General features: G+C 41.2%; 1 protein-coding gene across 1 annotated transcript in view; it reads left to right on the top strand.

The window, feature by feature from the left end:
- LOC116816987 (fatty acyl-CoA hydrolase precursor, medium chain-like) overlaps positions 1 to 12,604 on the top strand; it is a 49,644-nt gene that overhangs the window by 3,622 nt on the left and 33,418 nt on the right. Inside the window, exons 3-4 of the mRNA XM_075073657.1 lie at positions 1,853 to 1,991; positions 3,492 to 3,625. Of these exons, the coding sequence (XP_074929758.1) occupies positions 1,853 to 1,991; positions 3,492 to 3,625 (273 nt within the window). The remainder of the gene's footprint in view (positions 1 to 1,852; positions 1,992 to 3,491; positions 3,626 to 12,604) is intronic.

The raw sequence follows: 12,604 nt of genomic DNA, 5'->3' as shown, positions 1-12,604 counted from the left end.
AGACTGGTGTAGGTTTAATACTGTTTTATTAGCAAGGGCTGTTTGCACAGCTCTTGCGCTAAACCCCTCAAACAACAGTGCTGGGGTTCCTAGCTTTCTAAGGTACTCTGGTCTTAATGGGACACACAGTTACAGATGTGATAATCCTATGGAATGTGACTGGAGAATATACAGACAGTTTTACAGAACTGCGTCTGACGAAGTGGGTATTCACCCACGAAAGCTCACGCTCCAAAACCTCTGTTAGTCTATAAGGTGCCACAGGATTCTCTGCTAGTTTTACAGAAGTCCTCCACACCTAAATGCTGACTGGGAAACTCAGCAATTGATAAGTATTTGCTTGAGATTCTTGGATAGAAGGTGCCATACAAGTTTAAACTATTACCATTGCTAGATGTTAACACCTCAAACAGTTAGTTTTTAGACCGCATTGTTGGTGGGGTCTTGTGAAATGCAGTATGTAATAACTATTACCGCTTACAGGAAGAACAGAGAAACTGGTTTGGCACTTTTTTCTTTTCTTCTTTACTGTTGTATTTAGCAATAAGTAATATGATGAAGGAAGAATTACAAATGCCTTAGTTTCTAAAATGACCAAATTGATGTCAAATTTTTATACCGTTTTTATAATGGAAAATTGAGCTGCTGATGTAACAGGGTGGTGAAATTTAAATCACTTGATTTTTTTTTTAAATCATTGATTTAAAGCAGGTTGAGGCTTTGTCAAACTCATTTGAAAACTTGTGCAATTGCAATTTTAGATTTAAATTTATAATGAACTAAATTCTAAGTGCTGTTTTAAAAACGATGGTACTACTGGTAGGGTACCTTATTTGAATTTTACAAAACTGCTATAAGCAAAAAAATCCAGATATTTGAAAAATTAACATCCTGATTCTGCAAATATTTAAGTGGTAACATAACTTGACTCACGTTAATAGTTCCATTGACTTCAGGGGACTAATCATGTGTTTATAGTTAAGCATGTGCAACAGTGTTTGCAACATTAGCAGCTAAAACTGAATTTTTATTTTAAAAAAAATCTATTAGTGGCTTAAAACAAAATTCCTCCTGTGTTAAAAATGTTGCAGAGACTTTGAAAAGTTGCAGAGACTTTCACTGCATGAACCAAGTTATTGTGAACTTTTTTATACACACACAAAATCCTTAAAAATAGAAGACCATTTTAGACATAAGTGAGCAAATGTCCCTTTGACTTCAGAGTGCAAACTATAATGGAGGAGTATAGCCTTGAAGAATTTCAGCCTTCTTGATTTGTGGAAGTTCCATATATTGGAAAATAGTGTTGGTTGAAAATATAGCACGTACTATTTATTATCAGTTTTGGGGTTGGGTGTGTGGAGTTATCACAATAAGGATATTAATGAGGCCCCATGTTTGACTTTTTCTACAGAGATGAGCATTTTAATGCCCTGACCCTGCCAAACACTAACATATTCCCATAAGTAGCTCAGTTGGTTTCAGTGAGGCTACCTAAATAGTGAAGTTAACCACCTGTGTATTTGCAGAATCAGGACCTCAGCCTGAAACTTTTTACAAGAAAAAAAATCTCCATGTAAAAACTGAAATTCTGCTATATCAGCAGTCTAGTTTATGAAAGAAGTGCAAAACATCCATATTAGCAATTTCAGACTAAAATGGGAAGAAAGAACTAGCAGCATGTAAACTTGTTAAAAAAATCTGATTTAAATAAAAAGAATCAGGATTTGAATTTTTTTGCTGATTTTTTTAAAAATATATGATAAGCTGTAAAATCCTCCAGTGAAACTGATAATGGATATTTTTGTCACCATAATAGTGAAGAACATTCTTCTCCTTTCTGTTCTTTAAGGTGCTTACAAGACCAGGCGATGCTGGAAAAATTTGAAGAAATTTTTCCAACTAAACAACTTAACTTCTCAATTTCTGAAGACTGTTTGTACCTGAATATTTATACCCCTGCCCATTCTAATGAGAAAGCCAAGTTACCTGTAAGCAAAGCTACTGTACAGAAGTAATGTTTCTAAACCATGGGCAATTATTACAAGTGCTCATTGATCTCCTCCAATCATCCTGGGCAGCAGCCAAGACAATGTCTGTATTCCCTTAATTTTGTAGAACTGGAAGTGCTCACTGAAGCCAAAATCCAAGCTAAAGAGTAGTTTGTAAGAAAAGCATTTTGGAAGTAATTTTTCTGGCAGCTCTCCAGATGAGGAGACAGAGGTCCTTTCCTTAGATCTACCCCTCCAGGCTTTTTACACATCCTTCGTTATTTAAGAGTTGGGGAGGGAAGTGTGCTTTTGGTGGAAAGACATAATTGAGAGTTATATCTCAACCAGTGGTTCCCAAACTTGTTCCGCCGCTTGTGCTGGGAAAGCCCCTGGTGGGCCGGGCCGGTTTGTTTACCTGCTGTGCCCACAAGTTCGGCCGATCGCGGCTCCCAGTGGCCATAGTTCACTGCTCCAGGCCAATGGAAGCTGCTGGAAGTGGTGCGGGCTGAGGGATGTACTGGCTGCTGCTTCCAGCAGCTCCCATTGGCCTGGAGCTGCGAACCGCGGCCACCGGGAGCCGCAATCGGCTGAACCTGCGGGCGCGGCAGGTAAACAAACTGGCCTGGCCTGCCAGGGGCTTTCCCTGCACAAGTGGCGGAACAAGTTTGGGAACCACTAATCTAAACTATTACAGGTTCCTTCTTAATGTCTTTCAAAAGCCTTTCTGCATCCTGCCCTATCACTTACATAGCGCTTTACAAGCAGTAATGAACTCCTAGGAGTAATGGGGGGATTGGCTTGCTATTTGTCATTATTCCCATTTTACAGATAAGGCAGAAGAGGTTAAATGACTTGCCTATGGGCACAAAGGGAATCTGTATGAGAGCCAGCATCCCTAGCTCTATTGGACCATACCTCCCTTTCATATAATTCATGTCTGCATTTTAGCAGTCTAAGGCCATGGCTACACTGGCGCTTTACAGCACTGCAACTTTCGCGCTCAGGGGTATGAAAAAAACACACCCCTGAGCGCTGCAAGATACAGTGCTGTAAAGCCTCAGTGTAAACAGTGCCGCAGCGCTGGGAGCACAGCTCCCAGCACTGCAAGCTACACCCGTAGCTGATGTGGAGTATGTGCAGCGCTGGGAGAGCTCTCTCCCAGCGCTGGCGCTGCGACCACACTCGCACTTCAAATGAAGTTTCAAGTGTAGCCATACTCTAAATCTCAGAATAGGGCTCAACGTAACCCATGTTTATCTAAGCTTTATGTAACTCACCACACCTGAAGAAGAGTGGCACTGCCTCTGCCATTGCTTTGCCTATTGGATGGATTTTAGTCTCCAGAACAGTCTGTGTAACATGAGCACTAGCTTATGTCCAATATTCAGCTTGTGCATCTGCATTAGAACTTCAATCTGTAATGTACTGATTTGGGTTTTTACATATGAGATCAGAGATGTCACAGCTAGAGAGAGCTGTAACCAGATTTGTTGTTTTCAGGTTATAGTGTGGATCCATGGAGGAGCTCTGTTGATGGGTGGAGCTTCAATGTTTGATGGATCTGCATTATCTGTCTATGAGAATTTGGTAGTGGTAACCATACAATATCGATTAGGTATCACTGGATTCTTTAGGTGAGTCTTTGTATCATCACATCCCGCTTAAAATACAAAGTTTGTATACAAGGATATAATTGGTGAAACATTTTAATGATATAAAATATTAAATATCAACAGTAGGAGCACTGTTCTGCTGCATTCCTCTAAATATTTGTTAAAAAGAACTATTTTACATGCCTGCTTCTTCAAATGACCCTCCATGAAATCCTAAAACACACAGCTGATGTGAGATACAGGAGCCTGTTTATAGGTTCATTCTTTCCAGTACCTCTGTTTATAGTCATGGGATCCCACTACATATTGACTTTCTTCACTTGACTGGCTTATTGTACATAGTAGCTTTGGTACCGTTATCATTAATCTGAAGGTTTTAAATCCACAGCAAATGTAATTATATCTGCTGGAACAGCTTTAGCTTTTGGGAGACAAATTGTGCATGGACAGTGGATGATGCTGATAGCCAGTGTTTATAATGTACATTTAATGCATGGCCGGAATGTGGTCCTAACTGTCAGAGATTCCCTTGAATGACAGCACTAAGGTTGAGTGTAACTAGGCTGCTCGGAGATGTGAAAAATCCATACACCTGACCAGCATAGTTACACTAACCTTAATCCCTCTGTGTAGACAGCACTATGTTGGTGGGAGAGCTACTACCTTTTGGGGAAGTGGATTAACTACACCAATGATGGGAGACCTCTTTCCAGTCAGGGTAGGCACATCCTCACTTTAGAGCTACAAGGGTCCAGCTGCATCTGTGCAGCTTTTTAAGTATAGACCTGCCATAAACCCTTTCAAGTTCTGCATTTCATTTCTGGGGGATTATTTACTATTTTGTCTCTTTGTTTTCATCACCCAGAGATGCATAGAAAACTATAGCCAAAAGTCAGACCACAAACAGGGAAAAGTTTACGTATCTTAGTTAACTTGGGCCAAATTCATACCAGAAGTTACTCTACTCACTTAAGGTGAAGTTACCCCAGGGTTGAATTAGGTGCATTCTCTGGAGGTATTTGTAGAGGTAGGTTTGTAGAAATACATATCTTCAGTAAGGTTATTCTAAACCATGTACATACGTGATTATTTTTGATATCTGGAGATAGAACCATAAACTTAATAACAGCAAAACAAAGTCTGTTGGGACTTACTTAGAATCCTCTTGCTTTCAGTACTGGTGACGAACATGCTCGTGTAAACTGGGGCTTTTTGGATCAAGTGGCAGCTCTCCAGTGGATTCAGGAAAATATTGAACATTTTGGAGGAGATCCAGGATCTGTCACTATATTTGGAGAGTCTACAGGAGGAGTCAGCGTTTCTGTCCTTGTAGGTTTTATAGTGACTAATACAACACTTTGCATTTCTGTGCTGCCTTCCATCCACGGGTTTCAATGCGTGTTACAAACATTGATTGATTAAGTCTCATAATACTATTGAGAAATTGGGAAGTATTATCCTTATTCTACAGATGGGGTAACTGAGTTATAGAGAGGTTGAGGGACATAGCAGGCCAGTGGCAGAGCCAAAAACAGAGCTCCTGTCTCCTGACTTCCTTTTAGTCACAAGGCCACCCTTCCCCTCAAATGCTTTAATGGATATTGATGAGGCTTTGAAGCCCACCCCACCCCCACATAATCTCAAACTCCTGGTTTTACTTTATGTTGGGAATAACAATGAGTATCAGTCCTATATCACATTGTCTGACAACTGAACCAGTCCCCCAATAGGAACAACCACCCCAAACTCTGGGAAAGGTTGCATGTCCACCTGAAATTGGAAGCTTCGGTCCATCTCTACTGTAAACTGACTATAATGTTTGAACTCTACTTTTTTCCATCTCTTCCAGGTTCTATCTCCCTTGACCAAAGGCTAGTTCCATAAAGCCATCTCTGAGAGTGGAGTTGCACTTCTTTCTGCCATGTTCAGTTTTGAAGTGATTGCTAAGATTCTGATATAGCCATTCTCACTGGCTATGTTAATGGAGCAGCAAAGTTATGATGACACATCATCTGCCCTCTCAGTTCTGTGTCTCATTGCAGAGGAGTTAACATTGTTTTCTTTGTTCAGCTAGATTCTTTGAAGCTTCATCAGGGGGCATGTGCATTGATAAGATTCTATCCTTCAAATGTTACATAGTGTTTTTCCTATGAGGAAACTGTCATCTGCCTCTTTTGCAAGTTTCCTCCTTCCCTTCCTGGATGATTTAGTTGGGGACTGGTCCTGCTTTGAGCAGGGGGTTGGACTAGATGACCCCGAGGTCCCTTCCAACCGTGATATTCAGTGATTCTATTGATTTGATGATTCCCACTCAGATTCTGTTTTTGACTTAAAACTTTTTGTATCTTCCTTTTTCCTTATACCCCTACATATGTGCTCATGGAGGGCTCATGGTGGAAAAAGTGAGTCTGCTTCAGTGGAATATGAGAACTCTAGAAATTGACTGCTGTTTTATTGGCCCAAACTAAAATATTTTTTAGAATATGTTCCATAAACCAAAAGCAACCAATAAGTTCAGAAAGAGATGTGTGATACTTTGTTCTGAACTCATGTCAGTGATTAGACAAGATGATCAGTTATGTGAAACTAGAGTAATGGCCTTGGCTTTGTTTATTTCTTGTGAGGTTTATAAATGTCCCTTTAAAATAACATGTTTGTTACACTTATCATTTGGTCTCTTGTTTAGATTCCAGACCTACCAAGCTGATTTGTAAGCACATTCAGCTAGTATTCTATGCTATGGGTGAGATTTTTCAAAAGCATCCAGCCTAGGACTAAATCAGTTAGGCTAACAATGAGCAGTTTTGACAGTCCCACCCTATGTCTTCAAGTGCATGTTATCATGGAAAAACTGGTGCTCATTAAAGATGGACTTGTAAGTGTGTGTGATATGTTAGCTTCACAAATTCCACATTCTATTCCTTGTAACACTTTATTTTTACTGTTTAGCATAATCTCCCTAGAACCTAAAAGATTTTAAAAGTTCTAACTTTTTTTTGTAAATAATTGCAGGTAGTCGCTAACGTAACTGGCTGCGACACCTCCAGTTCGGCTGCCATGGTTCATTGCCTAAGGAAGAAACCAGAAGAAGAAATGATTTTGAACTTTCAACAACAACAGGTGGGTGAGGCTAACTGTGAGATATCAAATGCAGCCACAGTGCACGCAGTTATAATAGCACTCACATCCATAGAGGTGTCTCTGGGCTGAACTGGGCCCAGCATCGTAATCTTTTTTTTTTCCTGTTTTCTTATAACTGTTTGTAATGGGGTCGCACTCACCTTCAAATTTTCCCTGCTCCAGAATAGAGCAGTGCCCCAGGATTCCTTCCCTGGAGGCAGCGTCTTTGCCCTCTCAGGGCCTTTCTGGCCCCAGCTCTTCAGCTGGGCCACTGCAGTTGAGTTCCCCTTTTGGGGTGCCTCACAGTCCAAGCTGCTTTCCCAGTGGTTGGGCAGGGGGAACCTGGGCCCGCCCTCTACTCCAGGTACCCTTTAAATAATCTGCATTGTTGCTTTAATTCCCTGGGCCACTTCCCTGTGGTTCCAGCACATTCTTCACCCTTACCTCTGGCCTTTTCCTGGTGGAGACCCAGCAGCCAGCTCAGAATACAATCTGCTTTCCTCCAGCTCAAGCAACGAATTGCTCTTAGTCTAGCCCTGCAGTTCTTCTTATACTAACCGCTGGGCTCTACTTGGTTGCTTCACACACAGCCACTCTAGGCAGCTCGGAGGACCCTCTCCACTGCCCTTTTCTGGGGCGAGGTGTGCCTGTGCCAGAAGGCTTCCAGCAGGCGGCCCCAGGACCTAGTCCACCCCATCACACTGTTACTAATATTTGTGTGATTTCTTTGTCTGGTCTCAGTTGAAACTTTGCAATACTGTCTGGAGGAAATCCAGTAAGTCCGCATAACAATTGAAAATGTGTAGAGCCCTGCACATCCGCAGATATCCATGGACCATTTTTGCAGGTCGCAGATCAGATACAAATTTTGTATCTGCACAGGGCTCTAAAAATGCGTTCTTTTCTTCTCCTCCAGCAAGTCTCAATTATCCCAGCAGTTATAGATGGTGTATTTATTCAGAAGAAGCCTGAAGAGCTAATGGCTGGCAAAGACTTCAGTGCTGTCCCATATATAATAGGAATAAATAATCATGAATATGGCTGGATGCCTCCTTTTGTAAGTAATTTCTAATGGCTCTTCTACAGCATTAACTGAATATTAGTGGCACATTTCTCAAACCTTTTTATACCAAGACACCAGCCTCCTCTCCTATTAAAAACAAAGTTTGGTCACCCATTCTTGGCTAGGCTAGGCCTACCCCCGCCCCCTCCCCCAAGCTCCCCCTGAACATTTTATGGGAGTTTTCACTCTTTCCGAAAAATAACTTTACATTCACAGAGGGCCTTTCATTCTGAAGGATCCCAGAGTCATTACAGACCACCTCTGGGATGAAGGGTAGAGTAGAGGAAAGTTAAGTCTAAGAATTAGAAAAGACTGGAAATTGAAGTAATGATCAACATTCCTCACCTGGCCCCCCCCAACACACACACATACCTGGTCAGTGGGAGCTGCAGTTCAGATTATAGGACTATCTGATGTCACCGCAGAAGTCCTCTAAGTATTTTCCCGTGATCCCCCAGCAAAGAGAGGGAAATGAAGATCTGATGGCCTGAATTTTCAAAATTGACTAGTGATTTTGGATGCCCAGATTGATTGTTAGAAAGCGTTGAGAGCCATTCTCTGGCAATCAGATGCCGTTAAGGGGCCACCTCAAACTGGACATCCAAAAATAAATTAAGGCACCCCAAATCACTAGCTTCTCTTGAAAATTTAGGCTGATATTCCAATGTTAAATCAAGCAGGGGAAACCACTGTCTTTGTTAATTAATTAATAAAGCTTTTGAGGCATCCATACATCACAAAAAAGTAGTGATGGAAAGAAACCAACTTTTTTTGCTTTGTAATTCAATTTCAGGAGTTTACAACCATACTCCCTCCACATCACCAGCTGCAGGTTTCTGCAAACTGAGAGCCTCCTGTACTAGGAGATATCTCATAGCTTGAGTTTGATTTACCTTATAGTCAGAACTTTAGAGATTTATATCTAGATCTGCCTTCCCTAAAAACTTGGCCAAAGCTTTACTTATTCTACATTTTGTGTCAACTTTTCTAACCTTAACTAGCGAGACTCAACCAGGGATTGGACACACATATGATAAGAGTATCCAGAGTTGTTGTCGTCATTTTGGAAGGTATATGAAATTTCATGCTTCAGGCCTTAATTCAGTCTGTAACTATTAGAGATCAGGATGAGACTTGATTTGCGGCAGGAGGTGGGGGGCAGATTACCTATACCTGCCTACTGTGTGGTTCGAACACCTTCCTCTGAATCACCTGGTCTTTACCACTGTTTGAGACCTAATAGTGTAGTAGATGGACCTTGGTTCTGATCCAGAATGGCAGTTCCTGTGTTATACAGAACCATTCGTTTGTGGATTTATATGTAAATCTCTGTGTAGTTTTTAAGGCTCTTGGGCTATATAAACATAAACAATTATTTGTAATATGTTCCTGTGTAGTCATTCAACATACCTGGCCTGAAGGAGGGTATGCATAAAGAAACTATCCTCTCTACCGTACCAATGCTGCACCCACTCTTGGTAAGAGACCTGCAGATTTTCCCATGTCTCTCTCTTTCTTTTCAGATGTGTTGAACATTTAGGACTTGGAGGAGTTTTGTGGGGGGGTTTAGTACATACATTTTTATAAAATGCCACAGATGCTGAAAGGCCTATATGCATTTTTGACAGTTGGGCACCTATTTGTCTGCAGGTACTTAACACAAAGCTGGGCACAAATAGGTAGTGTTCTCAAAAGCTACATTTATTGCTGGGCTGTCTGGTTCTGATTTAAAAAAAAAAGTATTTACATGCTAATTGCTGACATGGAATTCTAGAGATTGACACTTCTTTTTAATGGTTTTTGGTTAATTTCTTCTCCTTATTCTCCCTTCCCATCTGTGCCAGCTGAATTTGTGTTTCTGATAACAGATGAGTATCTGGGAGACACAGACAACCCTGTCGCCCTGCGGGACCGGTTTCTGGATTTGATGGGAGATGCAATCTTATTAGTTTCAGCTATAAAAACATCTAATTATCACAGAGGTTAGTTTCTACTTAATATTTGTTAAATAAAAGGTCACAAGTTCAAACCTGCCAAGACTCAATTCTCACTTGACTACGGATGGCACGCTTAATATGCACATGATCTGACTTCAGTTTGGTCATTGCTCTTTCTAGTTAGGTGGCCGCCAAGCAGTCTCCGTTGTATTCATTACTGAAGATTATTGGGTCACTTTTTAATGTGCTTTGTGACGGGTCCCCCACAAAGGGCTGCCTGAAACTGGAGTACCACTAAGTCCTCCGACCCATCAGCTTGGGGTCCCACTCACTCTATAATGCTGTCACAAGCTGCAGAAATGCTCCCGGTCTCACACTTTCACCAGCACACAGCTAGGGACACTCCCAGCTGTAATAACATGGAGACAGGCTTTCTGACCAGCCCTGCATGGGAAGTCTATGCAGCTAGGACACTTACCAGCTTTCCTGGCACACACACTCCTCTGGATTTTTACTGTCTTGCGGTGCACAGAGAACTATACAGTGTAAACGCATAAAATTCGCCCTCTCCCTCAATGTGGAGAGAGATATGCAACAGCTTTCTGCCCCAAGTTATGATTTCCACACAACTCGTTTTAGACAAAACAAAGACAAGATTATTAACGGCAAAAGATAGATTTTAAGTGATTATAAGGGATAACAAACAGACAAAAGCAGAGTACCTAGCAAATAAACAAAACTCAATCTAAACTTAATCTATCAAGAGATTGGATATGAGTAGCATATTCTCACCCTAAATGATCATTTAAGCTAGTTGCAGAGATTCTTAAAGGGCAAACTGCACCTGCTTGCAGTTTAAATCCCTGGGTAGTCCTTTCACAGGCTAGAAATCCTCCTAGCCTGGATGTAGCCCTTCCCCCAAATTCAGTCCTTCTTCCTCAGGTGTTTACAGGAGTCTTTTTGGGCAGGGAGTCAGTGAAGAACCATGATGTTGTTACTTTCCTGCCTTAAATAGCTTTTGCCTATGTGGGAACCCTTTGTCTCCAGGCTTAGTTCCTATGCTTTTCAGTGGAAAAACACTGGTATTCCAAGATGGAGTCCAGTACCAGGTGACTTACTTGGTCACATGTCCCTGAGGGCAGGGGTCGGCAACTCTTCAGAAGTGGTGTGCCGAGTCATCATTTATTTACTCTAGTTTAAGGTTTTGTGTGCCAGTAATACATTTTAATGTTTTTACAAGATCTCTTTCTATAAGTCTATAATACAAAACTAAACGATTGTTGTATGTAAAGTAAATAAGGTTTTTAAAATGTTTAAGAAACTTCATTTAAAAGTAAATTAAAATGCAGAGCCTCCCGGACCGGTGGCCAGGACCCAGACAGTGTGAGTGGCACTGAAAATCAGCTCGCGTGCTGCCTTTGGCACCTGTGCCATATGTTGCCTACCCCTGCTGTAGGGTCACAGGAGCCATAATTAAGAGGCTGTTTGTAGTGTCCTCAGGAAGGCTCCCTGGTGGGAGATTAGCTTCTTCTAAGACCTGTTGTTGTCCCTAATGTCCATTCTCAGGCAGCCATCTAGACTGCTTGCATTCTGTCTAGTGGGCATTCCCCAGGTGTAAACACATTTGTAATAAATGCATAGACAATATTCCTAACTTCAGATACCAAAATGATACATGCATACAAGTAGGATAATTGTATTCAGTGAATCATAACATTTTCAGTGATATCTCACATCATCTAGCTTGCATGAAATATATCATAGTTATACCATAATTATGTTATACTATTACTGTGAAGAATATGGGGTGTAATGCCACAGCGCTCTTCCTAATCTTGGCGACTGAATAGTGGACTGGGGACAAGGCACTTGTGTGAGTATATTTCCACTTTTCACTTGTGTAAGCACTTTGACTCTCAAAGACAGAACTCAAGTATTCCTTGTGTTAAGCAGGCTTTAATTATTTCTTCTGTAATATCTCCCTAACGTTTTTCAGTCACTGTGCCCAAACTGTTCCCCCTTTGATACTGGATGCAGCCAAAAAGCAGGTCCCTCTCGTTACCGATTTAGCTATTTTAGGATTTTACACTGCCATCTGCCAGCATAGTATTTGAGTGTCTTCCATGTAAAATGGAGAGCAACAGCAAAGACCCTAGTGGACTTCATGGCATCATTAGTTCTCCTTTTGTGGGGTAAAACTCTTATTGGAATATGTGGTTTGTTTTGTGAGGTTGGTTTTGTTTCAGCTTCTTTTTTGGGGTGGTGGGAAGTTGTGTCAATGGGATTTTGGTGGTGTCATTTTTTACTATGGTGGAAAATCTTTTTCAAGAGGTTCTACAGTGTCTCCTAAAGGTGGTCCGATTCTAGATTCAGCTGATTTTCTTCTGGAAGTTGGTTCCATAGCAAGACTGGGGGATTGAAAATGCTTTGTTCTAAATGCTCATGTTCTTTGTCCTTTTGGTTTGTGTCATAAACAGATAGTCGGAGTTAATGGAACTGAAGTACTTTATATTTCTTTTGACTGTAAAGGGTTAACAAGTTCAGTAAGCCTGGCTGTCACCTGACCAGAGGACCGATCAGGGGACAAGATGCTTTCAAATCTTGAGGGAGGGAAGTTTCTGTGTGTGCTGTTTGTTTTGGTGGTTGTTCTCTCTGGGTTCTGAGAGGGACCAGACGTGCAACCAGGTTTCTCTCCAATCTCTCCGATACAGGCTCTTATAAGTTTAAAATAGTAAGTACTAGGTAGATAAGGCGAGTTAGGCTTATGTTTGTTTTCTTTATTTGCAAATGTGTATTTGGCTGGAAGGAGTTCAAATTTGTATTTTGCTGAAAGGATTTTAATTTGTACTTGTATACTTAGGCTGGGAGGGTATTCCCAGT

This window comes from Chelonoidis abingdonii, chromosome 19 (genome assembly GCF_003597395.2).
Source record: "Chelonoidis abingdonii isolate Lonesome George chromosome 19, CheloAbing_2.0, whole genome shotgun sequence".
Classification (NCBI taxonomy): domain Eukaryota; kingdom Metazoa; phylum Chordata; order Testudines; family Testudinidae; genus Chelonoidis; species Chelonoidis abingdonii.
This window is presented reverse-complemented; position numbering and strand designations above follow the sequence as displayed.